Genomic DNA, 26,222 nt, shown 5'->3' on the forward strand with positions numbered 1-26,222 from the left:
AATGAGAAATACTAAATAACAAATAATTGCTGGTGGTTGGGTTTGAACTGGTGACCCACAGCGAGCAACACTAACTGCTAGGCCACACTGAATGCAGCACAGCTCATGGAAGCATATTCATTCTTTATGATTTTCACAGCCTCTAGGAAAACTTCCTTGTTGTTGTTGTTGTTGTTGTTGTTGTTGTTGCAGTGACAGTGGTCTTCAGTCCAAAGACTGGTTTGATGCAGCTTTCATCACTAGTCTAGTTTTTGCAAGCCTCTTCATCCTAGCATAACTGTTGCAACCTACCTCCATTCAAACCTGCTTACTGTATTTGTCCCTTGGTGGCACTCTACAATTTTTACCCCTCACACTTCCTCCCAATACTTAATTTGATGATTCCTTGTTATCTCAGAATATTGTATCAACGGATTCCATCTTTGTCAAGTTGTGCCACAAATTAAGTAGAATCCCCAATTCTGTTCAGTACTTCCTCATTAGTTATGCATTCTACCTGCCTAATCAACAACATTCTTCTGTAGCACCACATTTCTGAAGCTATCCTCTTCTTGTCAGAACTGCTTTTTATCCAGGTTTCCACTTCGTATGAGGTCACATTCCAGAAAAGACTACCTAACAGTTATGTTAACAAATCCCCCCCTACCTCTCTCTCTCTCTCTCTCTCTCTCTCTCTCTCTCTCTCTCAGTAATGCTTTCCTTGGTGTACCAGTCTGGATTTTAGATTATTTTTACTTTCGCCCTCATCATTTATTTTAATGCCCAAATATCAAAATTCATGTGCTGTTTTTAGTCTCTCACTTCATCTAGTTTCTTCAGCAATACCTGATTTAATTTGACTGCATTCTGTTACCCCTGTTTTGCTTGTGGTGTTATATTCTCCTTTCAAGATACTGCCCATTCCATTCAATTGATGTTCCAAGTCCATTTCTATCTCATAGCAGAATTATGTCATTGACAAACCTTAGAGTTTTTTTGTCTTCTCCCTAATCTTGTCTCCCAAATTTTTCTTTGGCTTTATTGCTGGTTGCTCAAATATTGTTATTGTGGTAGTCAATATTTTCTCCTTGCCGTATTATTTGCTGCTGTTGTTCAGCTGCAGTTACTTTATTTTCTGGCTTAGTGTCTTCTGCAAGTATCTGATGAAAGCTAGCCTTCTTGGAGCAGTGTGAGATAGTGCATTCGTGCAAGGAATCCCAGATACTTCTTACAAAATGCATACCTTCCAAGATCATAACCTTCCTGATTGTAGAATGAAAACAAGCCAACCTCTTCTGTATAGGAGTCTTCCTGTATTTTTGTTTCAGGCCTTTTGTAATGCTTTGGTCAAGTGGCTGAAAGTGGCATGTGCAACTGGGAGGAAAAATACTATGTTTATGTTACTAGAAATAATGTGTTTTTGGGGATGTGCTGCACACTGGTCTGTAAATGGGATTATTTTCATATTTATAATGCTCAGCCTTGCATCCCAGGCACACAGGAATTGTTTTGAGTATATTTGTTGTTACCCATGTGTTTTCACATTAGACACATATTGACATTGAAACATCTGCATATTTTTTGAAACATTGTGGCCTATTCACCTTTGCAGTTATTAGCAGCACCAACTTTTCTGTTCTATTTTTTTTACAATATAATGAAACAGTTAAGCCTCCTTTTATGAAATTTTCTGCTGTGCCATATTTCTCTTCTGAACTCCTGAGGTTTATCAGGGAGAAGGTGAAAAAATAAGCCCATTTCATCTGCATTAAAAATATCATTGGGTCTGTACTTTCCTATGATTGAGGGAAGAGTGTTTCTCCATGACTGAACAGTGTCAGTGTTCACCTTTTCTGGTACGCCCTGAACATATTTATAAGCTAGATTGTGTCTCTTATGAACCTTTTAATCCAACCGTTGGATGCCTTGAAATCTATGAGTCCAAAATTTCGTACTAAATATATTGCTTTAGTACAAATCACTGTACCATCAGGTGGAATATTTGAAGCACAAGATTGTTTTGTCCATTTCAGTTGCAAGTTTTCCAATTCTGGAAACTGACCATCACTCACTTATTTCTGATTGCAGTTTCCTCCTTTCAAACATGCTGCTTCAGTTATTTTTGTTATTTGCTGTCTGTTGTATTTATTGGTGATGGAGGAATGTTCAGTTCGTGTACAATATCAGCTCGCATAATGTGTGGATTTTTGTCCACCTCCTGAGTAATATTTCACTTTTCTTTGTTTATTAACTGTCTCACTATCTCTCTATCCATGATGTACTGCTGCATGGTTCAATGCAAAAAAACAGACTGAGTCAAATGCTAAACATGAACAAAGGAGACCAGTGACTGAATTACATGCTGTTCAGTTTGTTTGGCCACTAGATGTTGTTGGAGCTACTGCAGATCTATGTAAACTACTCCCACTTATTGTTTCTGCCATATCAGATGCTCTCTATGCTTGCAAAGTTACCAGCACTGAATAGCACTTTCTCCCTGAAAATTTCCCCACCACACATCCCCGAATATCCTACTCTAACTGTTGTAATCGCAACTGGGGTTGCCGAGAACAAAAGCGCGGTGGGACCAAACGGGAGCGGCCGATGAACAAACAAAACAAACGGGGAAGGACGGACAAGAACAACGACGGACGATCGAGCAAGACCTAACAAACAACACGCTAATAGCAACAGGGTCACAAGCGAAACCTCATGAATCTACAACGTCCACTCGGACACGGAAACTAGGTAAACACGCTGTTTGTAGGCGAGATGTCGATAGACTAACGCGAATATCAGACTGCCTGCTGAGCGAGAGGCAGGCACTTAAATACCTGATACAATACGTTGCTATTAGCTGCTGGGAGCACGTGCTCCACCGTGGCGCCCTCACGTTATACGCAGGCCAGGAGCGTGCACGCAACCACAGCTTACGGCACAACGGCTGGAGAGACCTTTAGTGGTAATAGAGGTCCATGCTGTCTGGTGCAGATTCGAAACCCGTGGCACTCGGTACCAGACTAACCACTCTCGCAACTCTTGGCGGCATAAAAGGCAGCAGCCAAACAGTACTGGTATCACTGTATTTGAATGCACTAAGCGGGTAGGAATAACACACAAATGAGTCAGTTTAACATGTGTGCAATTCAGTTGGACTTGGACTTCCAAAAATGGATGTACTGTGTGAGAAAATGGGGTAATGAATGACATAGTGAGAAGATTCTCTGTGTATACTTTCACACCCTGTATTTTACCCCTTGCTACCTTCAGCTCAAGGCAACTTTGTCAGAAGATTTCTCGAAGTCTACAAATGCTATTAACACAAGTTTGCCTTTCTTTAACTTATCTTCTAATAGTCAGCATTGCCTCAGACATTGCTACATTTCTCTGGAATCCAAACTGATCTTTGCTGGGGTCAGCTTTTACCAGTTTTTCCATTCTTCTGTAAATAGGCAAAAGTATCAGGCATCAGTATTTTGCAGCCATGACTTATTAAACTGCTAGTTTCACAATATTCACACCTGCCTGCGTCTGATTTCTTTGTAATTGTAATTATTACATACTTTAAGTCTAAGGTTATTTACCCTGTCCTGTACATCTTGCACACCAGGTGGAATAGTTTTGTCTTGTCTTGCCTTGCCTGGCTCTCCCAATTTCTGAGGGAGTGTCATCTGCTGCAGCCACCTTTTTTCAACTTAAGTATTTCAGCACTCTCTCAAATTCTTCTTGCGTTATCATATTTACCATCTTATCTTCATCTTACATGCTCTTCTCTTTCCGTAATATTGCCTTCACATTCATTTTCCTTGTATAACATTTTTCAGCTTTCCCTCCTCTGCTTCATACTGGTTTTCCATCTGAGCTTTTGATATTCATGCAGCTGCTTGTCTTTCCTCCAAAGGTCTCGTTAATTTTCCTATAGGTGGGACCTGTCTTTCCCCTAGTTATATGTACCTCAATGGCTTTGCATGCGTTCTCCAGCCATTCATGCTTAGCCATTCATGCTTAGCCATTTTGCACTTTGATAATCTTGTTTCTGACATCTGTATTATCTGTTGCCTGCTTCATTTTGATATTTTCTCCTTTCATCAGTTAAATTCAATATGTCGTGTGATAGCCAAGGATTTCTACTACACCTTGTCCTATTATCTATTTTATGTGTTTTCTTCAGTTTTAATCTGCAGTTTATAGCCAATATTTTATAGTAAAGAGTCCATATCTGCCCCAGGAAATGTTAAAACCAGGTTAATAAATTGTGTTACCTGTATATAATCAGTCCAAAATCTTTGAGTGTGTCCAGGTCTTTTTCACTTACACAATCTTCTTTCATGATTCTTAAACCTTTTGTTAGTGATCATTAAATTATGCTCTGTGCAGAACTGTACCAGTCCATATTCTATTTTCCTTTCTCTTCGTTTTCCAATTATCAAATTCCAGTCACCCATCTCACAACTAAAATTTTCTCTTCCATAACTAACTGAATAATTACTTTTACCTCATCATACATTATTTCAATCTCTTCATCATCTGCGGCTTTAATTGACACACAAACATGCAGTACTATGGGGGTGTTGCCTTTGTATCCGTCTTCGCTACAATAATGTGTTCACTATCATTATGTTGTTCATATTAGCTTATCTACATTCATACTTTCTTATTCCTTATTATACATGCTCCTACATCACCCCTTGGTTTTCCATTGATAACTCTGCACTGACCGGACCAAAAGTCCTGTTCTTCCTGCCACCACAAATGCCTACTTATCCGATTAAGAGATATATCATAGCGTGCGCCAACCCATAGAATCCCAATCTTGTTTTTCGTTTTGGCAACAACCTTTTGAGTAGTGCCCCTGTCCTGCCCCCAGAGCTCTGAATATTTTAGCAAAGAGGATCCTATTGTCAGTAAGCCATACAGTAGAGCTGTATAGCCTCAGTAATAATAGCTGTTGTAGTTTGCCATTGGTTTCAGACAGTCAGCAGTGCCATGCTGGTTAATGTTACAAAGCCAGTTCAGTCAATCATTGACACTGTTGCCCCTACAACTATTGAAACACTGCTGCCTCTTCTGGAACCACAGATTAGTGTGGCCTCTCCAGACATCCCTCTGCTGTGGTTGCTCCTATGCTATGGTTATCTGTGTTGCTAAGGGACACAAGCAACCTTGCCTTGGCAAATTCCATGATTCATGGGAGGACTTCCAAATATATTGTTGTAATTGTCTGTAAGTTGTTGTTAATCCCCCTGTAATATGAGTAGTAGTTTCCCAGCCATTTTTATACTGTTTGATCTGACTTATCATCCAACATTGTAATTCATTCAAACAATGCCTAATTGGCCTTAGATAAGGTCTGTGGGTCACTTTCATTCAGTTTGCCTACAAAATCTGACCACTGTGTCATTCCTTTTTTAATGACTGAGAACAGTGTCATTTTAATAGGTTTACAACCCTTGTCACAGCATTTTTACGTAGAGAATCATACATTGCATCCAGAAGATTTTCAAAACAGAGAGAGTCTTTCTGTCAAAAGTGTATAGCCTTGGTTAGTGAAAAACTTCACCTGATTCCATCTAACACTCAGCAAAAGCATAAGCAGTTCATTTTGTCAATTTTTTCCCATTGAAGAACGATCTTTATAACATGCTAATCCTTTCGTTTCATAGCTTCATTGATCACTACAGAACATAAGATGGGAAACCTGTGTGTGTGTGTGTGTGTGTGTGTGTGTGTGTGTGTGTGTGTGTGTGTGTGAGGGGGTGGGGGGAGGGGGGGGGGAAGAGGGCTGGATTGACGTATTCGGTGAGTATCAATAGTCATACCACTTTCATCTGCACTCAGTTTCATTCATCTTTTTCAACCACTGTAGCTTTTTCATTACTGTGAAATATGCTAGAGTGATGTGTGTCCTATCTATTACTCTTTCAGGTGGTTGTCCAGTGATTAAAAGCAAGCTAGTGTGTATAAGATATAAATAGGGAAGTTAGAAGAATGACTGTTATAAAAATAACTGGCAGACAGGTGAAAAGCAAAGATTGAAGCTTTCAGTCAAGATAAAAGGTAAAAAACTGTAAAATCCCAATATACTGGTGTTGTATCTGGAAAAAGAATAATTAGCACAGTAAAAAGCATTAAAAGTAATGGTGGTATAAGGACCATCATTGAGATTTATAGACAGAAAATGGAACCTGGACAATAGGTGATTTAAGGAGTGATAAATGAGGTAGAGTAAAGGTTGAAAAAGTGTTTATGGAAGAAGTGCAGACAGTTTAGAAGAATAGAATATGCATGTTAGTAAAACTGGAGTTACCTATGTGAGACGATGGTGGTGGTGGGGGGGGGGGGGGGGCAAACCTTCAAATTGTAGAGGGTACTTAGGTAGCCTGGAGTAAATCAGAAACTAAAGTGTGACTAAAGAGACACCTAAAACTAACATGAAGGATAGTGGTGCAGATACAGGGGAATTTGATGTACTGAGTCAAGGAGTGTAATTAAGATGATGATTGAGTTTAGGAAAGGAAAGTTTTTAAAAAAATTAAAGTAGAAAAGTCCTGGTGTATACCAGAAGGGAGGCTACCCACAAACAGACGCTGGAGATCGGACTCCCGGCAACTGATCTCCGAAAGGTGTTGCACCGTCGGGTGTTTGGGATGTGGTGAGACGAATGGCGCACTCTGTCTGCACCCAACAAGCTGCGGCAAGTAAAGGAGACCACGACTGTGTGGGGTTCCTCCATGCGGGCCTCTCGCAGGGATTCTGTTGTTCTGTGTAGGCTCCGCATGCATTGGTCACTCTTGGCTGACACATGGTCATCTGCTGCGTCGAGAGGACCCCCCTCATTGTCGCTGTGGTGCAAACATGACAGTGGCCCATATATTGTTGGAATGTCCTCTTTTAACCGCCGTCAGGAGAACTTTTAATCTCCTGGGTGATTTATCATCTCTTTTAGGTGACAATGTCTCTATGGCAGATCGTGTTTTAAGTTTTATTCGAGCAAGTGGCTTTTATAGGTCCCTCTTAATTTTATTGGGTCACCCTCATTTGTGCTGTATATTTTACTTAGTTTTGTGTTGTAATTCGACTCCACCCTAATCTTTTAGGCTGGAGGTTTTAACGTGTTGCAGAGTGGCTGGCTCATCCTATTATTTTTGTGATCAGCCAGACACAGTCCTCTGCTGTACAGTTTTAATTCCTTCTGCCTTTCTTCTATGTGTTGTTTTTGTTGCTGTGCTCCGTTTTCCGTGTTGTCTTACCATTGACCTTGGGGCTTTTCTTCCCCCGGAATTTTTATTTTAGTGCTTTGCCTGACTGGTGGATAGTTTCATTGTGCTCTGTGTTTTTATGAACCAAGGGACCCTATGACCTTTGCAGTTTGGTCCCTTTAATCTTTAAACCAACCAACCTATACCAGGAGGACAGTCTTTGTCAGGGGGAATGTATGGGGATCCAGAGGCTTGCTTATTGTAACAAACGATGTCATAACAATAAGCTCCTGAAATTCACCATTAAATAGTACAAGAAGATACTTCTGCAATGATTTTAGTTTATTTTGTTTTTCTTCTGAAAGATATCATAGTTAAGTTGTTGTGACTTCACAGTATCTTTAAAACTTTCCTTTATAGTATTACTGGATGCTCAAAGGACTCTTATGAAGTTAATCGCAATACTAATTTGCATTGAAATTGATATTCAGAAATTCTTGACACTCTTGTTCATTACTCAGCATTAACTCTTTAAAATTTCACAGTTTTTGCATTTTGGGTTGCATTTTTCACAGCTTGGTGGTATGTATTGAGAAATGGACATTTATGTACATTCAGTTTATGTCTGCTGTAAACCATTTTCAAGTTAATAGAAAAACGTACCTCAAGCACTATAGTGAGGGCAATTTGTCATGGTCCATATGCATTCAACCATGTCAGTAGCAAAATAAAATTTGCCATTGGCATAAAGAAAAGAGAGCCGTTTGGTGCTCATCAATATCTGAAATAAATAATACAAAACATGAGTCATATCAAGAATGATAGCCAGTATTGTGCAGTACTGTAGGATTTTGTGTTTCATGAAGAGTACCTATCATTCTGTATCATCTATTTTGGTTATTGATGGGCATAAAACTATGCTGAGATTTAGTCTGAATGCCTCATTCTACTTTTATCGTGGCAACTGTTACAAGCTGTATACACATGAGCCATGAAATAACACCTCGAGTATAATGCTTGATAAGTTTTCATTGTGTTTACACATGGGCAGGTTAAGTATTTTTGAACCTGTGATTTGTGGCTTTGCCTTTTAGAATTTAAATCTTATTGCTATCTGTTCTACACTTGTAAATGCAAAACTGTCATGGGGGTTTTGCGAGAGAGAAAGTATGTAGTTATGAAAGCTTTTCAACATGCTACATAATTTCATACTTGTGGTGTGTGACTTGCTACTTGAATCAGAAGTTTGCCTGTCTCAGAGTGCCTAGGAGAATTATGTTCGGATTTGCATCATTCTTGAATGTAACAGAAGGCATGATTGCTAGTCAAAAAAAAATTGTAGCTAAAGCACAAAACTGCTGATTATTGCACTATTTCTGGAATTCCTCATTTCACTTTTCTGTCATGGCTTTCCATCTACTTGCCTGTTACTACTTTTAGTGTATTATTCCTTTTATTTCCGCTCTTGTCATAGTTTTGCTGTGGTTCTGGATCAGTCCTGTTTAAGTGAGTGACCTCAATGTCAGTGTGTAATATAGTGTATCCAATTGTCACTTCACTGTCCCCAAATTCCTGTTGTTATCTTACATGAGTCATGGTGGCCCGATTTCTGAGTTGTTTGCCAGTCCCTCCCCTCGTATACTCAAGTTTTTCTATGGTGCTTTACAGGAAGAAATGTTATTCCGAAGCTTCAGATTTTGTATTGTTTAGTTATGCCAAAACTTTTATTTTGTTCTGAAAGTGGATCTGTTCTGGCAATACTTTTCCATTGTTATTAAATTTTTAAACTTTTTTTTTCAGAGTAGCTTGTAAATGAAAGCTCACTTTACTGAGTTATAGCTTGTATTAATTGTGGTACCACTGCCTACTTAAATACCTCACTTTGTTCTTAAAATGGGATATTTGTGCTATACTATGAAATAGCCTGATTGGAGAATGTGTGTTATGTGATTGGGTATAGGAACAGTGTCTTGAATAAATAAGGGAAGACAAGCCCAATGTATCCCAAGATACATGTGAAAGAATGTGAATCTATAGCACAAATAAAATATTAGCAATTTTTATTTTGTATGGAAATCAAGGTGCCTATAATAGGCTGTCTCCAAAACTGGATTAATCAATAGTTAAAATCTGCTTCATTTAAATGTGGGCTGTCACCTGATGATGAATTTTGTTGTACGCTCCTTGTACTGGCACAAATTTCTACATGGCATTAAACCATTTGAAAATCCGCTACTTGTGCAAGCTTATGCCTTTGGAGCCTTTGATGATGATTAAACAATATGTGATGTGCAGGGTGTATGGTATTGGAAAATATTGTTCCTACAGTCCACATTTCAAATGAGAAGGTGGACATTCTTGCACATTAAAGCTCTGAAATGGTAGCAGTTAGTGTCATTATGCCAAGCAGCAACTTTTAAGTTAACACCAGATGCAGTACTGCAAGTACTTTTTTGCAGATTCATGTTATTGCATCTGATTACTGCAAAAACCAAATGCAGTTTTCCATGACTAGGATACCAATATCCCTTATTTTGATTTTCAGATAGATGAAGAAAGAATTGTCTCATCTACAGGGGCATTGTCTCTGAAGGAAGTTCCACAGAGATTAGTCTTGATTGGTGCTGGTGTAATTGGTTTAGAGTTGGTAAGTATTCAAGCTATTCAGAAAAATGTTCTGAACACTACCTCAGAGTCTACATTAATTACCGATTTATTTTCAGGGATCTGTTTGGTCAAGGTTGGGTGCAGAGGTAACTGCTGTGGAATTTCTTCCTTCTGTTGGTGGTGCAGGAATAGATGGAGAAGTTTCTAAAATGTTCCAGAGGATATTGACAAAGCAAGGTCTAAAATTCAAGCTGGGAACAAAAGTTACTGGTGCTGCTGTCCAGGGAAATGTAATTAAAGTCAGTGTTGAAAATGTGAAAGACTCTTCTAAAAAGGAGGAGGTAAGTGTTTAAATGAAAGAGAAAGTTCTGATTTCTGTATACAGCTGTTCCGCCACAGAAAGCCCATTACTTGTTACAAGTTGTATTTTGTATGTAATATTGAAATTTATAAGAGCCACAATCTTTTTTAATTTTGAATATTCAGTGTCGTATAAGAAAAGAAGAAAGGCTTCTCCCTTTGCAGAAAGTAGAGGTGTTATCTTTTTTCTTTTTTTTTTTTTTTTTTAAAAAAAAAAAAAAAAAGAATGACTACTTCCTGTATTCAAATGAATTGCACGAGAGTAAATTGTGAGAGCACCATCCAGCTGAGAACAGACCACCCTCTAAAAAATTATCAAGTGCATAATGGGTGAAAATGTATCAAATCTCTCTCATTGAGAATTACAAAGATAGCTCCTGATTGGAAGATAAAAAATCACTTGTTTTAATTTGTGAGGTTTAGATGTAATTAGTTAATTTTTGTCTCTGCGTTCCTCCAGCAGTTTCTCTTGTCACACCAGTTTTCAGTTACCCTCTCCTCTTCTGTGTCTCCTTTAGGGTTAACCTGCACAATTGTTTTCAATTCAGTTATTTTCTTTCCATCATAACAGCAATTAAAAGCTAATACTTGTGTCACAAAGGTGGGACACTAATACTTGTGTCACAAAGGTTGGACATGTGTTTCAAAGTAACCATAAACAAAGCTTGACTTTTTAAAATTGTGATTAGAACTTAGCAGATGTGAGCAGCTGTAAAAATATTTAGAGTTATGCAGATGTATGTTAATTTGTCTCCTATGTGCATAGAGATTGGAGTTCTCTGATGTATTTGTGGGGAAGGGTTGCATTTTTGTAGAATCAAGGTCATATCAATGAGGCAACTTGTCCAATGACATCAGTGTAACATGGCCAGCATTTACAAAAATGACTGGACATGGAAGAGGACAATACACTGAGTTGACAAAAGTCATGGGATAGCACCTAATATCATGTTGGACCTCCTTTTGCCTGGAGTAGTGCAGCAACTTGCTGTAGCATGAACTCAGTAGGTCGTTGAAAGTCCCCTGCAGAAATATTGAGCCATGCTGCCTTTATAGCTATCCACAATTGTTAAACTGTTGCAGGTGCATGATTTTCTGCATGACCTGACCCCTCTCTTACATTTTATAAATGTTTGATGGGATTCATGTCTTGTAATCTGGGTGGCCAATTCATTCACTCAAATTGACTTGAATGTTCTTCAATCAATTGCAAACAATCGTGGCCTGTTGACATGGCCCATTGTCATCCATAAAATTCCATCATTGTTTGGGAACAAGTAGCCGAACACAACCATTTCCAGTCCATGATCAGTTCAGTTGGACCAGAGGACACAGCCCATTCCATGTAAACACAGCCCCCCACTGTTAAGGAGCCGCCACCAGCTTGCATAGTGACTTGTTGTCAACTTTGTCTATGGCTTTGTGGAGTCTGAACCACACTCAAACCCTACCATCGGCTCTTACCAACTGAAATTGGGACTCATTTGACTAGGCCACAGTTTTCCAATCCTCTAGCATCCAACCGGTATAGTAATGACCCTAGGAGAGGTGCTGCTCATAATGTCATGCTGTTAGCAAAGGCATTGGTCATCTTCTGCCATAGCCACTTAATGCCAAATTTCACCACTCTGTCCTAATGAATACATTTGTCATACATCCCATATTGATTTCTCCAGTTATTTTATGTAGCGTTGCTTGCGTGTTAACACTGACAACTCTACACAGGCACTGCTGTTCTCGGTCATTAAGTGAAGGCCTTTGGTCACCGTGTTGTCCATTGTGAGAGGTAATGCCTGAAATGTGGTATTCTCAGCACACTATTGACACTTTGGATCTCAGTATTTGAATTCTGTAGCAATTTCCAAAATGGAATGTTCCCTGTGTCTAGCTCCAACTATCATTCCGTGTTGAGAGTTTGTTAGTTCAGTCGTGCAGCTTTAATCACATCGGAGACCTTTTCACATGAATCACCTGAGTACAAATGACAACTCTGCCAATGCACTGCCCTTTTGTACCTTAAGTACACGATACTTCCACCATCTGTGTATGTGCATATTGCTATCCCATGACTTTTGTCTCCTCAGTGTAATAGTGACAGGGTTTCCATTGCGAGCAGTTATTGTACCATAGAAGTAGTACTGTTCAACTTCAGTCCTCACATGAATACACTTCCATATACCTTTAGTTGTGCCAGTGAGATACACTGAGATGTTGCATCTTCCTGCTAATGGAAGGGCTTGGTTTTCTGGACTCAGCTATCACCAGTGATGCATTATTATAATATTGAAGGAAAATGAGTCAGAACAATGTGAAACATGCCATATTCTGCAGGGATGGGAAGTATTACTTAGTGTTTTTAATGAATAAACCACAGCTTCATCAATTCAGTCTGTAACCTTGTGCCATGAATCAAATCATAAGATGTTTGGCAAAATTAAACATGATCTCTGTATCATGTCCACTTTATTGCCTCACTCTTGTCTTACTTGACTATAGTTCCAGTAACAGAAAGTGAAACTCGTAAGACATTTAATTTGTGAAATGTGAAGCAATGCTGAAAAATTGCTAGGCATTTCTAAAGATCACATAATATAACGTGTGACATTGTGTGTTCAAAGAAGCAGAAATACTGCCTGAAACACAGTGGTACAGAAGGTGATTACTTTTGAAGAATATTTTGCAAAAATGTAATTATATCAATAACTATTCATTGCAGTAGTAGTTTCCCTGTCTCATGAACAACACATATTGTTCACTGGATGTAAATAATATGGGATTTTATGCTGTCATGTAAATTAATGAAGGATTTGTAACCCATGTGTGTTGCTTAATATGGCGGCAATATATGTAAGAATTTTTTAATTTTGGGGCTTCTATAAGAATCTGTGAGGATTTCATATTTTCATTGACTAAAACAGACAAATTGAGGCAGCTTACTACTTAATTACACTTTGGGAAACAGTGTGGAGACATCATACAAAGGAAGCTGAAGCAATTTACTGAATTTTATACTGTTTGTTGCTTGGTTTTGAGCACCTGTAGCAGGTTCGCTAATCATTGAAGTCAATATTACTTTCTTTCGTTTCTCGTGCTTACAAGTCCATTTTGCATTTCAGAATTTCTGTACAGCATTAAGTGTTTAGTTTGGTTTTAATGCTCTGACTGCTTCATGCTTAAAGTAGACAGTGGGCTGTGTGTGTGTGTGTGTGTGTGTGTGTGTGTGTGTGTGTGTGTGCATTTGCATTTATTCTTTGTAGGCTTGATGTTTTCACACACCGACGTGATGTGACTTGGACACTAGATGGTGACACACAGCAGGGCCTTTGGGCTTTCCTAAAGGGTGACAGAAAAGATAGTTCATGACTTGCAGAATTGTTGATAAAACAGTACATAGTTTCTTTAGTTAATGATAAAAGGTCACCATATTCTCCAGTTATGCACTCATAAAATATGTTGTTGAGTTCTCTCTGTTTCTGTCTGCAGCGTAGTAAGTTACATGGAAACTCAAAACATTTCCGTTGTTGAAATCTTGACTAAAGCATTTTATTGCCATTCTGTTTAAGGATTTATGGATAAAGTACATTCATGCTGTCTAGATGTTATAACCTTGCTGACTGACACTAGTGATTTTTTTGTTAGTAATGTACAAATACTGATTATTTTTTGGTGTTTCTGGAAAAAAGTGCTCTTGTTGGATAAGGTGAAAGCTTATCTTAATCCAAAGTTGCTGCATAGAAATTGTTCTCTTTGAGATTTTTTTCCTCCCCAAGTTTGAGTAAAATGTGATTTCCACTGCTCCCACAGAACTTTCTGTCCATACTGAGTCTCAGTTCTTCCATTTAGATTCTTCTTTTCCTTTACAGCTGGAATGTGATGTCCTGCTTGTGTGTGTCGGAAGGAGACCATATACTTCTAATTTGGGTCTTGAAGAAATTGGGATCGAACGGGATGAGAAGGGGAGAATTCCTGTCAATTCTAGATTTCAGACTGTAATACCAAAGTACGTAATCTTACTATTAAGTTTTCACTGTGATTAATAGTTTCTGAGTCTACTAAAATGAGGCAATCTCAATTACTGCTCCAGGTTTATTAATTGTTCTCAGTTTTAGAATTAAAACAATATGTTACTCTCTGCATTGTTATACTTATGTTCAAAAGTGGATTTTTTTATATTGTTGCAAAATATAAACTATTATTGTATTTCAGTATTTATGCCATTGGCGACACTATACATGGTCCAATGTTGGCTCACAAAGCTGAAGATGAGGGCATTGTGTGTGTAGAAGGCATTGCTGGAGGCCCAGTGCATATTGATTATAACTGCATTCCTTCTGTGATCTACACTCATCCAGAAGTTGGTTGGGTTGGTCACACCGAAGAGGATCTGAGAAGTGATGTGAGTACCTACTTGGTGGGGCGTAGTAAAAATGTTTTGTATCTGATACGCCATATTTTTATAAATAATGTTATTTTCAAATCTAAAAAAAAAATAGGCAGTATTTGGGCAGTCACCAAAACTTCTCAAATTTAGATTACCATTGCGACTGTTGTTTCTTCTAAGTTTTCCCACACTGTATTGTCTTGATACTAGTGTTCATCTCACGGGGTTGTTACCAACTATGTAAGCAGGTCATCGCTTGATTAGGTTAATGTTCTTTCGTTACTCATAACAATCACCAATATCTACATCCTATTTAAAGGTAATGTATGCCTAAGATAAGATAAACAACCTTTATACCTATTTTTCTTTATTTCAAAAGATTCCAACCCTAGTGCCTCATAAAAGATAACCAGTGTATTACAATTTGATTATTTGTATGATGTGCATTGGAAATTTATTTGTTCTAGGGTAGAGAATACAAAATTGGAAAATTTCCATTTGCTGCAAACAGCAGAGCAAAGACAAATAATGATACTGAGGGCTTTGTGAAGATCTTGGGAGACAAAGCGACAGACAGAATATTGGGTATTCATATCATAGGACCAGTAAGTTACTTGTAATCCACTAGAATTAATTTTCTCTGGTACTTAAACTGTTGTGTGGAACTACATTCTGACAATAACAGAAGCTGTCCATACACACATCATGTAATCGAACTTGTTTGTTGCAGGGTGCTGGAGAGTTAATCAATGAAGGAGTATTAGCGATGGAATATGGAGCATCTTGTGAGGATGTTGCAAGAGCATGTCATGCTCATCCAGTAAGTTTGAGTGATTGCATATAACAACTCAATCATATAATAATCTTTTAAGAATTTTATAATAATCTTTTAAGTTTGAATGTAGGACTGCTGTCCAGTTATTTTTTACAAACATAACACAGTTTCCCTTACATCATAACAGCTTAAAACTACAAGAGTGAAACACTTACATTTTATACTCTTATAATTTATGTGTAAATTTCATTTTATATGAAACTGTTGTATTACCCAGTCAGTTCAGATTCTGTAGTAAGCACTATAGAAGATAAGTGAAAACGATGTTGACTGAAACAAAACTATGGAAAAAGTCAGTTTCCATCTGTACTGCAAGAACTTGTGTTAAATATTAAAATCCATTGGGCTTCTAAGATAGTCTTCAAAGGCATAGCTCCACTTATATGGAAGTCGTTACATGAAAATGCTACAAATGAGAAAAATATGAAGACAAAACTGAAAACCAAGAGGATTGGCACTGGGAAAATTTTTTTGTATCTGCACAAGCATGACAATGCTGTGAAACCATGCTGTTGACACAAATATGACTACTTTAGTTGACAGTGGGTGCTCAACACACAAGCCGGTGTGCTGGGTCCTGGAAGAGAAAAATAAATGTCATGTGCAGGTCAGTCTGGAGAAAAAGCACAAAATGCAACCAGTGCGAATGACTGAATCAAATGGTGTGCAGAGCCAAGAGCGTAGCCCATTGTGAAAACCAGGTCTATGTTAATCGATCTCACTGTAAGAATTGAATGGCCTGGCTTGTTGCCGCCGGCAAACAAGCATCTGGATGACTGGTTCTGCTCGCACTGCCTGTGATACCTTTCTGCACTACTCTGGTATTACACCAAAACTTGCTCATCTGTGTTCACCTATGTCCTCTGGCAAGTACACTAAATCCCATCTCCCAAACAAAAAAAGGGGGGGGGGCACGTAGGGCTGAAAGTGGCATGGTTTCTACTATAATCTCCATTGCAAAACCAGAGAGGGTGCAAGACTGCCAGGCAGCATTTCTACCTTCAAAGTAGGCCCAGATGACTCAACTGTGGAAAGGTGGAAGATTGTGGAGGCTGGTGCACTTGCGTCGGTGGGGGCGAGGACTTGTCCATGTGAGAGTGGAGAAAGGACGACACAGGTTCAGAATCTGGAGTCATGGGAATGTTTGCCACCTGTTCCCTATTCTGTGGGCAAACATAGTATGGTGGAGGGCAGAGTGGTGGCAAAAGCAGATGTGCACACTGCCGCAGTTGGGATCCTCCTACCAGGAAAATGCCGTGACCAACTTAGTTGCCCAGATGGTGCGGAGACGGCATCATCATGGGTCCAGTGGATAATCAATGTAACTAATTTTAATGATGAATCAGCTGCACAAACAAATGTCAGTGTTTAGGGCCCACCATTACTTTCAGCAGCTACTCATCAGGCCGGTCAAAAGACAGGGCCTAAAGGCGCCCCGTGAGGCAAATGCAGTGGTCCACGATGTTACAGGGCATGCAGCTCGGAATGTAACAAATCTGAGGTTGCATGACCAGCACCAATGCAAACATTCCACCAGACTGCACCCGTTAACTGGTGTCACCCGGTGTGTAGCCAGAAAGCTAGATGTGAAGATGGGTGAAATGTGACTGCAGTCAAGATACTGGATATCATTGCAAATGCAAAAATCTTCAAACTTCCGTGACACAAATTACCAACTATTATCAGATATGAGTGCCCAGGGCAGCCTTCAATAGAATAATTGACTGATAACATGCAAGTAGTTGCTGTCAATGACCTGGAGAGCATTTGGCTACATACAGGTAATAAGAAAAATCATCCACCACCAACCACCACATACTTCCCAAAAAAGGGCCCGCAAAGTCAAATGTACTTTGTCCTGAGGGTACTCTGGAACTGGCCTAGGGCAAAGCTGACACAGTGGTGCAGCCAGATTCTGTTCACAGGCCACGCAAACCCGCAAAAGATGTTAGGTGTCACAATTGATCACCAGCCAGTGGACATATTGCCATGCCCAAGTCTTAATAAGAGATGTACTCCGTTGCTATGCATGCAGCATCTGGAGAATGTGAGGACACAATGCATGAGGGATGATTGTTCAAGAGCTTTGCACCTCTGTGACAAGCATGGGTTCCTCCCTGGAAAACATTTAGTCGATCTCATGGTAGGAAGAACAAATGCCATGCTGAATCAGCACCTGAAGGAGCATGCTTGGCCCCCATCTGGATTGTGGAGATGATTTCCGGACTTCACACACCATCATAGGAAAATGCAGCAGTGTCCAATTCAAAAACAAGAGCCTGCTATGGATTGGGTTCTTCTGGCAACCACAGTGTGAATCTGCATTAGCATGTTGGGCTGTGGACTTGTAATGAATGTCATAAGAATAATTACTGAAAAAGAGTGCCCATCTCTGCAACTAGGGGGCAGTAGTATCCAGTAGCTTAGAATGAGGACAACATAGTTCAGTCAGCGGCTTGTGGTCAGTGATGAGTAGGAACTTTGCTCTGCACAAAAAAAACCTTGAAACCTTTGTAATACCTAAAATTACAGCCAGTGCCTCCTTTTCCACCTGCGAATAGTTACCCTGTTGCATACCACTGCGCTTCCAACCTGCAGTGTTCTGTGGTCTCTGTGTTTACAGCTGAAAAACCTATAACAAATACCATGTTTACTCGAATCTAAATTGCACTTTTTTTCCAGTTTTTGTAATCCAAAAAACCGCCTACGACTTAGAATAGAGTGCAAAGTAAGCGGAAGTTCTGGAACATTTTGGTAGGTGCCGCCACAACTAACTTCTGCCATCAGATATATGTAGCACTACACAGGCATGCTGTGCAGGCACAAAGATAAATACTTGCGCCAAAACTTCTGCGTCAGTAAATAAATTACAAAAAACCGGTAGAAGACGAGCTTTTTTCCCCGCCCTGAGTTTCGACCACTGCATTTTCATACATTATCCAACGAAGTAAATAGAAATTCCGTATTGTTCATCTTCGAATGTAGCAGCCTTCCAAATATCTGTAGCAATAACAATAAATTTCTTTACACAAAAACGCCAATAATGCACAAAGCTTTAGGATTGTTGCACGAGTTGATAACGCTGGGACTCGTTAAGATTTCACGTAGCGGCATGTATTGCTTTGTGGAATTTTGTGAAGTGCTTGTTGGTGTTGGCGAACCATAATGAAGCACTTTCATTATAGTGCCAAATTCAAGAGGGGAGTTACGTCTTTTGCGGAACAAAGTTGTAATCGTGCTGCAGGTCTGTGATACGGGGGTTGATGAGAGCAACGTCAGGCGATGGCAACTGCAGAGAGACAAATTATTTTAATGTTCAAGTAGCAGGAAAGCATTTAGTGGGCCAAAGTGTGGCCTACATCATGCACTAGAAGTGATTTTAAATGAATTTGTTAAGGAACACTGTCAGAAATTCCTGCTTGTGAATGCCGAAATTTTAAAAATTAAGGCACATGAAATTGCTAGAGAGCAAAAAATTGAAAATTTTAAGGCTAGTTGCAGCTGGATTGATCAGTTTATGAAGTGCTAGGGTTTTTCACTTAGGAGGCGAACTTCAGTTGCACAGAAGCTGCCGAAAAGTTATGAAGAAAAGCTTGTGGAATTTCAGCGCTTCGTAATTAGGCGGCACACAGAAAAGCAATACCTTCTTGGTCAGATAGGAAATGCTAACCAAACTCCCGTATATTTTGACATGCCGTCAAATTACTTGGTTGACGCCAAAGGAAGAAAGACATAAGTGTTCTTACATCGGGGGTTAAAAACAGCGAATGTCCGTCATGCTTGCTTGTACAACAGATGGACATAAATTACTTCCACTCATAGTTTTCAAGCGAAAGACTTTACCGAAATTGGAAGTAGTTCCAAAAACTGTAACTGTATGAGCAAATGAAAGTGGGTTGTTTTATGGAGGACATGGTGCTGAAATGGATTAGGCGTGTGTTTACACAGTCTGTTGGTATAAGATGCGTACGCAGGCCATACAACACCTGCAGTAAAATGAAAATTAGAGGAAAGCAAAATGGACTTGGCAGTAATTCCAGGTGGGATGACATCAATTCTGCAACCACTTGACGTCTGTTTGACTAAACCATTTAAGGACAAGCTTAAACGCATGTACACAGACTGGCTTTCGAAAAGCAACAGACAACTAACACCAACAAGACGTGTAAAACGCGCAAGTTTGTCGCAAGTGTGCCAGTGGAATTATGATGCATGGAAGTGTGTTCCAAATCAGACTGTGCAACAAGCATTAAAAAATATCCAATGCACTGGATGGTATGGAGGACGATGCTCTGTATGAAGAAATGAGCAACAAAGAATCGAGTGATAGTGATTCAGAATCATAATGATATTTTAAACCTTTCATATAAGATGTATTACAAACCTAATAAAATTTTGATTTAAATTTCAGAGTTTAATTTCTAAGTTATTTTCATTCTTATTTTATAAGTGTTGCTACTCTGCATTGCACAGTATAGAAAAGCATGGAGAGCTGCATCAAACCAGTCTACGGACTGAAGACAACAATACACTCTGCATTTGAAGTCATCACTAAAAATCTACTACGAAAATCCTACTGATAAGACTGTTTGGGATGTATGTCAATATGGCCACCTCTACGTTCTGAATTTTTTCCTATCTGTGACGAGAGATGGTTGCTGATAGGAACTTTTATGAATCGTGAATCACATGCAGTATTCTCTTCACCATAAGAATAATACAAATGTAAACATTATGCCATGTATTATTTCATGTTTGTTGCTATCTCATTTAAATCCTGTCTGCCTAATAAACTAGAAAACTAGAGAGAGACAACAGCAGATGTGGAAGAATATACATATCATGTCATGTTTATATTTGTATTATTCTTGTGCTGAATAGTGATACAGTCAGAAATGAAGCACGGCAACTGACTAGATTTTTAAATCTAAGATGACTCTAATTTCTATGCAGAATGTAGTGTACGAAAGAGGCGTCTGCAAAGATTTTCAAACAGAAAAATTTTTGCTAAACTCTCATTCAGAACATCTTCTATTGTACGCAGTCTATTGTTTGGTTCTTGTTGATCATTATCAAAGGAAGCAGCAGGATAAGTAACAACAAATAATATTCTCTTGCCATTGTTTCGCTAATGAGACAATTCCCCCTTTTTTTTTTTTAAGTGGCGGTAGTGCGCACAAATGGAAGCCATGCCGCGAGCGGCGACAGGTCGTTGACACTCATTATCAGAATGCGACAAACAATGCATGACACAGCACAATAATGCATTTTTAGTTTAGAGTGACGTAAATGCCTATAACAAAGAGAACGGCACTTATCAGATCAAAGCAAAATAAGCAATCAATTCAAACCAGATGAAGCACGTGAAAAAGGAAGGGTTCCCATATAAATACGGATGGAGCATCTGACGCATAGCAATGGCTACCTGGTAAAGCTTAACTGCTAAGCTTACAACTCGAATGAAACTACTGTAACAACAACTGTACTGACCTAAATTGTGTCTCGTGTTACAATGGACCAACTCTGTTTCGATTTGGAGGATCGGTCTAAAACTTCTCTCCTCTTGAATTTTGAGTTTCAAATTTCAGGTGCGGCTTAGATTAGGGAAAATTTTTTTTCCTTGATTTCGAATCTCATTTTTCAGGTGCGGCTTAGATTCGAATAAATACAGTACATCCCCCACTGTGGTTTGTGTTATTGATGAAACATCTGTTGCACACACTGCTGATTTTTATACTGGTAATAAACCATGTTGTAGAGAATGCGTAAAACTGTAGCCAACTTTCAGAACACTTTCTTGCACCTTTTAAATATTCATTAAGGTTTTAAAATTTTAATTAAAATATCTCATATTTGGTGGAAGCCCACCATGGGCAATACTGTGTAAACTGTCAGCTGTGCCATTTGTCAACACTAAAACAGTGTGGAGGAATAGTAAATCATACGTGAAGTATGAGAAAATTTAGCTTTAACTATGAATGTTATTTTAGAAAGCCACTGAAAAAGATTTTCATAGAAAATGGTAAAATCAACATTCATAGTGTTTTGAAAATGCTATTATTTGCACTAATTTTTGCACTTTTATTTTGCCATATGTTCAGTAATCAGGTGGTGGTGCTGCTGCTGTTATTATTATTATTATCATTATCATCATCATTATTGTTATTATTATTATTATTATTATTATTATTATTATTATTATTATTATTATTAACACTTGTGTCTTCTCTATTTCCAGACATGCTCAGAGGCTCTCAGAGAAGGATGTCTGGCTGCGTACTTTGGAAAGCCAATCAATTTTTAGACTGTTGTGATATTAAAAAATCACAGATCTGTATCTGTAAGGAGAAAATGTTACAGAATGAAAACTAAAGTATTTTCACTTTTTTATGCATTTTGTTAAGGAATCAGTGATTTTAAATACTTTTCTGTCTTGTGTATAGAACTAAAATGATACAAGCAGCATTTTCACATCAGTGATTTAAAAGAATCTTGTTAAATTATTTATCATGTTATGTTTATAACATATCTCATTACTGTAAAAGATCGTGCACATCTAGTGTAAGAAATGAAATCTTCACATATTCTTGTTGCATTTTGGCTAATTTATAAATTAAAATGTAAGCAAAAGATGCACTGCTTGCTGAAATTTAGTAGTTTAATCACACTGCAATATTTTATACATAAAAGAAAAAGGCTACCTATGTGCATTATGGTATGAAGCAGACACTCGATGGAAACCACACACACTTACCTTTCCAATGGAACAATGTGTCATTGTGATGGGATACTGGACGGCTGTTCAAATCTTTGATCAGCTGTACAGATGTACATCTCCTGTAGTTTCCCAAAATTACTTCAGGCAAAAGCCTTTAAAAGGAGGTAGCTGATTTCCTTCACCTATTCAAGTTTGTGCTCTGTCTGTAATGATGGATGGGATGTTTTGAACTCTAATCTTCCTTCTGTCAAGGTAAAGATTCGCATGCAAAACATCATTTTGGCTCCTTGAACTTCTCTTTTAAACAAGCATCGCAATTTCTTGCTGAACTCAGTTTGGTGTTCAAAACTGAAGACTGACACTAAGAAGCATGTGCTTGTTTTACTGTGAATGTTCGCAGCCCAGTGTTTTTTCTCCGAGGTTAGGAAGTAATGCTTCTTGTATTTGTGTCCATGTAAAAGGGACAGGGGTATGAAATTACTGATAAGTGTAGAATCGTAAGGAACTTCTTTTATACAATGTTCTCAAGATTTTTTGAAAGGAATCAGTCATACCCTTATGCAACAAATTGTTAGTATTTGCTTAGAGTAATTTAAGAAAGTCGTGGAAGACGTTACTTTGAAGAGCTGTGTTTGGATTGAATGTTTGTAGCTTCCAAGTGACTATGCACTCCTCTTTTTCCCATTTTATTGTGTGTGGAAGGGGAGAGGGGGTGCTCCCCCTCCCCCTGCACAATCCATTGTATACATATACTAAGTGAGGTGGCACAGTGCAGTAAATTTAAGCATTACCACCTATATCGGATTGGGACATTGAAGCCAAGAAAGGGTGTCACCTGACTTGTACTCTAAAGAAATTGTTCAAAACTTCATCCAGCAACACAGACTGTTTTTCTGTGGTTTCTGTAAATTGCTTAACACAAATGCCAAGACATCTGTTTTTTTTAAAAAGACAAAGTTGATTTCCTTCCTTATCCTAGTTGAGTGTGAGCTTGTCCTATCTCTTTGACCTTGAGGTTGACGTGATGTTCAAACATCATCTTCCTTCCTTCTTTCCACTATTTGTCCTCCCACTTAAAGTTCAACTGAACCTTGCATTTTTTTATGTAAATAGTTGATTTTATATGCAGTTGTGAAAGGATGCTGATCCTGTTTGTTATAGACTGAATAGGAAGTAGCAAGGAAAGTTAACATGGTGCAAATATGTGATAGATATGCTATTTGCAACTACAGCTGGAACTGTTACAGGTTTATTGTTAAAGCAAAAGCTGGAATGAAACTTTATCATGCAAATGTGAGTACAAGCACCACTAATCTCTAAGAACTGGATTTGTGTTCCTTTGTGTTGTCAAATTTGGAACACATTTTCCAATTACTATTACGAAAATAAATTGAAAATAATTTTTAGTAGATATTGTGTTGCTTTTATGAACTACTTCTCCAGTGTCTCCCTCGTACATGTTAATATGTACATTTTGAGGATTTCTTTTTTTTTCCTACCTGTATGTACATTTTAAGGATTTTTTCCCTACCTGTATGTACATTTTGAGGATTTCTTTTTTCCCTACCTGTATGTACATTTTGAGGATTTCTTTTTTCCCTACCTGTATCTACATTTGTTTCTAGAAGACATCTTGTGAGTATGATGTTCTGTGAGCATTACGTTCTCTGCAGTTTCACACGTCATATTTTCATATCTGTAGTGTGATATATTGCATCTACTGTTTAGATTAAAAGGAAAGCATTGAAATGAAATTTGGGTAACTATATGCAATACCACTGTAAACTACCAAAAAAATATTGAGTTAAATGCACTGAAATAAACAAATGGATCAGAGAGGATGAAATCAATGAAGTTGTAGCGACATGAAATATGATCACATCCTGTTCAGATATTCAGAACCTGCGAAGTAAATAACACAGTAATAACTGAAAATTTGTGGCAGCATGCGTTTAGAGTGTAAATGTTCTGCACGTATCGAGCAGTTGCTTTAACTATTAGGTGTTTGACCTCATTTCCAGGCACCACTCGCTTGCATTTTTGCTGATGTTTCCACCTATGATTTCCAAATACTCTTGTCAGAAATTGTTCCATGTGATGTATGGGAATAATGCAACTGGGGAAAGGAGTCTGGGGAGGACTGTGGCTATTCCTTTAGAAAAGTCTGGTAGGCTGTGATCACTGATTATGTCAAGTGTTATCTTCCACATGGTGATACTCACTTTTTCCGCTGTAGAATCCTCTAGTGTCCACAAAAAAAGGAATGTAATGCTTTCCGTAGTGGTCTGTAATGCAGATGTGGCAATTGCTGTTATCCAAACCTGTGTGACAGAGGTTCAATAATGAAATTATGTTGTCGATTAGCAAATAATTTAGTGTTCATGTGAGCCTGAAACACTATTAACTTTTCACTCAAATTTATAGTGGAAGGATGAATTTCTCAGGCTGTTTTTTGTCACTTTTCCTTTTGTTTATTACCTACTGTTTTTGCACATGTTTCTCATTATTTCTAGTACTGTAACTGAAACTGGATAATTTCTAAATTAGTTTAGATCTTTTGAATCAGTATGGGAATACCCAAACTAAATGTAGAAATGTTGTTGAAATATCGGACAGAGACTTAAAAAAAACTGCATTTCTGTCCATAAACATTCTCCAGTTGTGAAATGTATGCAAACTTATTGCAGTATTGGGTGTTGCAATCTTTTTCCAATTGTAATGATTTTTAAAACCAGTATGCACCTCCATTTTGTTTTTTCATCACTTAGGCCGAGTAGCTAGGTTTCTCTCTCCTTTTATGCATTGGAGGTACCTAAGAAAGAATGCTGAATAACAGCTTTCCTGTGATTCTTTATATTCCTTTCTCAAATATCTTGTGCACTGTTGTACAAAACTTGAGGATGAAAGTGACTTTCGCATGACATGTCACTGCCAAGTATCTTGATGAAACTTGGACCCTATGTAGAAGGAGCTCCTACTGAATAATACGGAAGGTAACTGAAAGAAATATGAAATGATGATCATGTGTGTCTTTTCAGAAGTGTATTCAACCAAGACTTCATTTTTATGGATGACAATGCACAACTGTATCAAACAACAAAGGTGGAAGAGCTCTTGGAATGAGAGGGACTGGCCTGCCCCTTTCTGTGACTTAAATTGCTTTGAGCATGTGAGGAATGCATTGGGGAGATGTATTAAAGCACATTCACTTGCACCAATGACCATCCAGCAATTCCAGCAATTTTTAGCCATGCTGGTGGAGAAATGTAATACCCTACCGCAAGAACTCCCACCATGGGGGTACATTGCAGAGCATGCTTTGGTGTCCGAGGTAATCACAGCCAATTAAAGAACTGTGTCCCATCTTTGTTAATGTCCAGGGGACCATCATGAGTTGCTGTGGTATCAGTGGCATTATTGTCTTTGTATACACAAGTGTCATTTCTGTTCATCTATTGCATATTTCTTTCAGTTACATTTTGCATTATACTGTAGCAGTTCTTTCTGTGTATAGTCCAAGGTTCATTGGACTATGTTACTTTACAGTGACACAGGCAAGAGTTACTTTCATCCTTAAGTTTCACACACCACTTTTAAGGCATTGTCACGTCTCTTGCTGACCCTTTTTTTTTTATCTAGGCAAAAGTTTGGGGGATAGGTATGTCTTATTTCAAATATTGGAGCAGATATTTGCCTTGGCTTCTTAAGAGGCGCATAACTATTTCAGATTCGACAAACTTTATATACAGGAATATCAAGTTCTTATTTCATAAAATCATAGCTAAACACAAAGATTTTAATGTAGTATGCACTAACAATTTGAAGTAAGAGGGCTCCTTTGGTTGTTCTTCCTGATCATATCTTCAGGATTTCCCTTAATAATGAGTACACAGTATGTAGTGCATGACTGCAACCACTGATCAGGTGCCATCAGAGACAAAAAGTTTGTCATTTGCTTAAATTCCACAAGTGCCGTACAAGTGTTACAGCAAATATATCCATTGGAGAGAGTAACGCAAAAGGTATGACACACACTTATACTTCAACAGCAGGAAAACCTGTTATTCTCCAAGGTAACATAGCCAGTGGTAACTTGGGGGAAATAGGCAAGTAGCCAAGGATGCATGCAGTGAACACTTGCCA

The 26,222-nt window shown here is 38.4% G+C and overlaps 1 protein-coding gene and 1 long non-coding RNA gene across 4 annotated transcripts in view; one reads left to right on the forward strand and one right to left on the reverse strand.

Annotated features, from left to right (window-relative positions):
- Positions 1 to 23,490, forward strand: part of LOC126184901 (dihydrolipoyl dehydrogenase, mitochondrial-like) — a 53,620-nt gene extending 30,130 nt beyond the window's left edge. For all 3 annotated transcript variants that reach the window (XM_049927548.1, XM_049927550.1, XM_049927549.1), the window contains exons 7-13: positions 9,724 to 9,825; positions 9,902 to 10,126; positions 14,009 to 14,145; positions 14,352 to 14,541; positions 14,994 to 15,131; positions 15,257 to 15,346; positions 21,600 to 23,490. In XM_049927548.1, coding sequence (XP_049783505.1) covers positions 9,724 to 9,825; positions 9,902 to 10,126; positions 14,009 to 14,145; positions 14,352 to 14,541; positions 14,994 to 15,131; positions 15,257 to 15,346; positions 21,600 to 21,665 — 948 coding nt within the window. In that variant the 3' untranslated portion in view covers positions 21,666 to 23,490. The remainder of the gene's footprint in view (positions 1 to 9,723; positions 9,826 to 9,901; positions 10,127 to 14,008; positions 14,146 to 14,351; positions 14,542 to 14,993; positions 15,132 to 15,256; positions 15,347 to 21,599) is intronic.
- LOC126184902 (uncharacterized) lies at positions 23,032 to 25,710 on the reverse strand. Its single transcript, XR_007536902.1, has 2 exons — positions 23,647 to 25,710; positions 23,032 to 23,610 (listed from the first exon to the last, which is right to left on the reverse strand). It is a non-coding gene; the product is annotated as an uncharacterized LOC126184902 (long non-coding RNA).
- Positions 25,711 to 26,222: the final 512 nt, after the last annotated feature.

The sequence above is a fragment of the Schistocerca cancellata genome, chromosome 4 (assembly GCF_023864275.1).
Source record: "Schistocerca cancellata isolate TAMUIC-IGC-003103 chromosome 4, iqSchCanc2.1, whole genome shotgun sequence".
NCBI classification, from domain to species: Eukaryota; Metazoa; Arthropoda; class Insecta; order Orthoptera; family Acrididae; genus Schistocerca; species Schistocerca cancellata.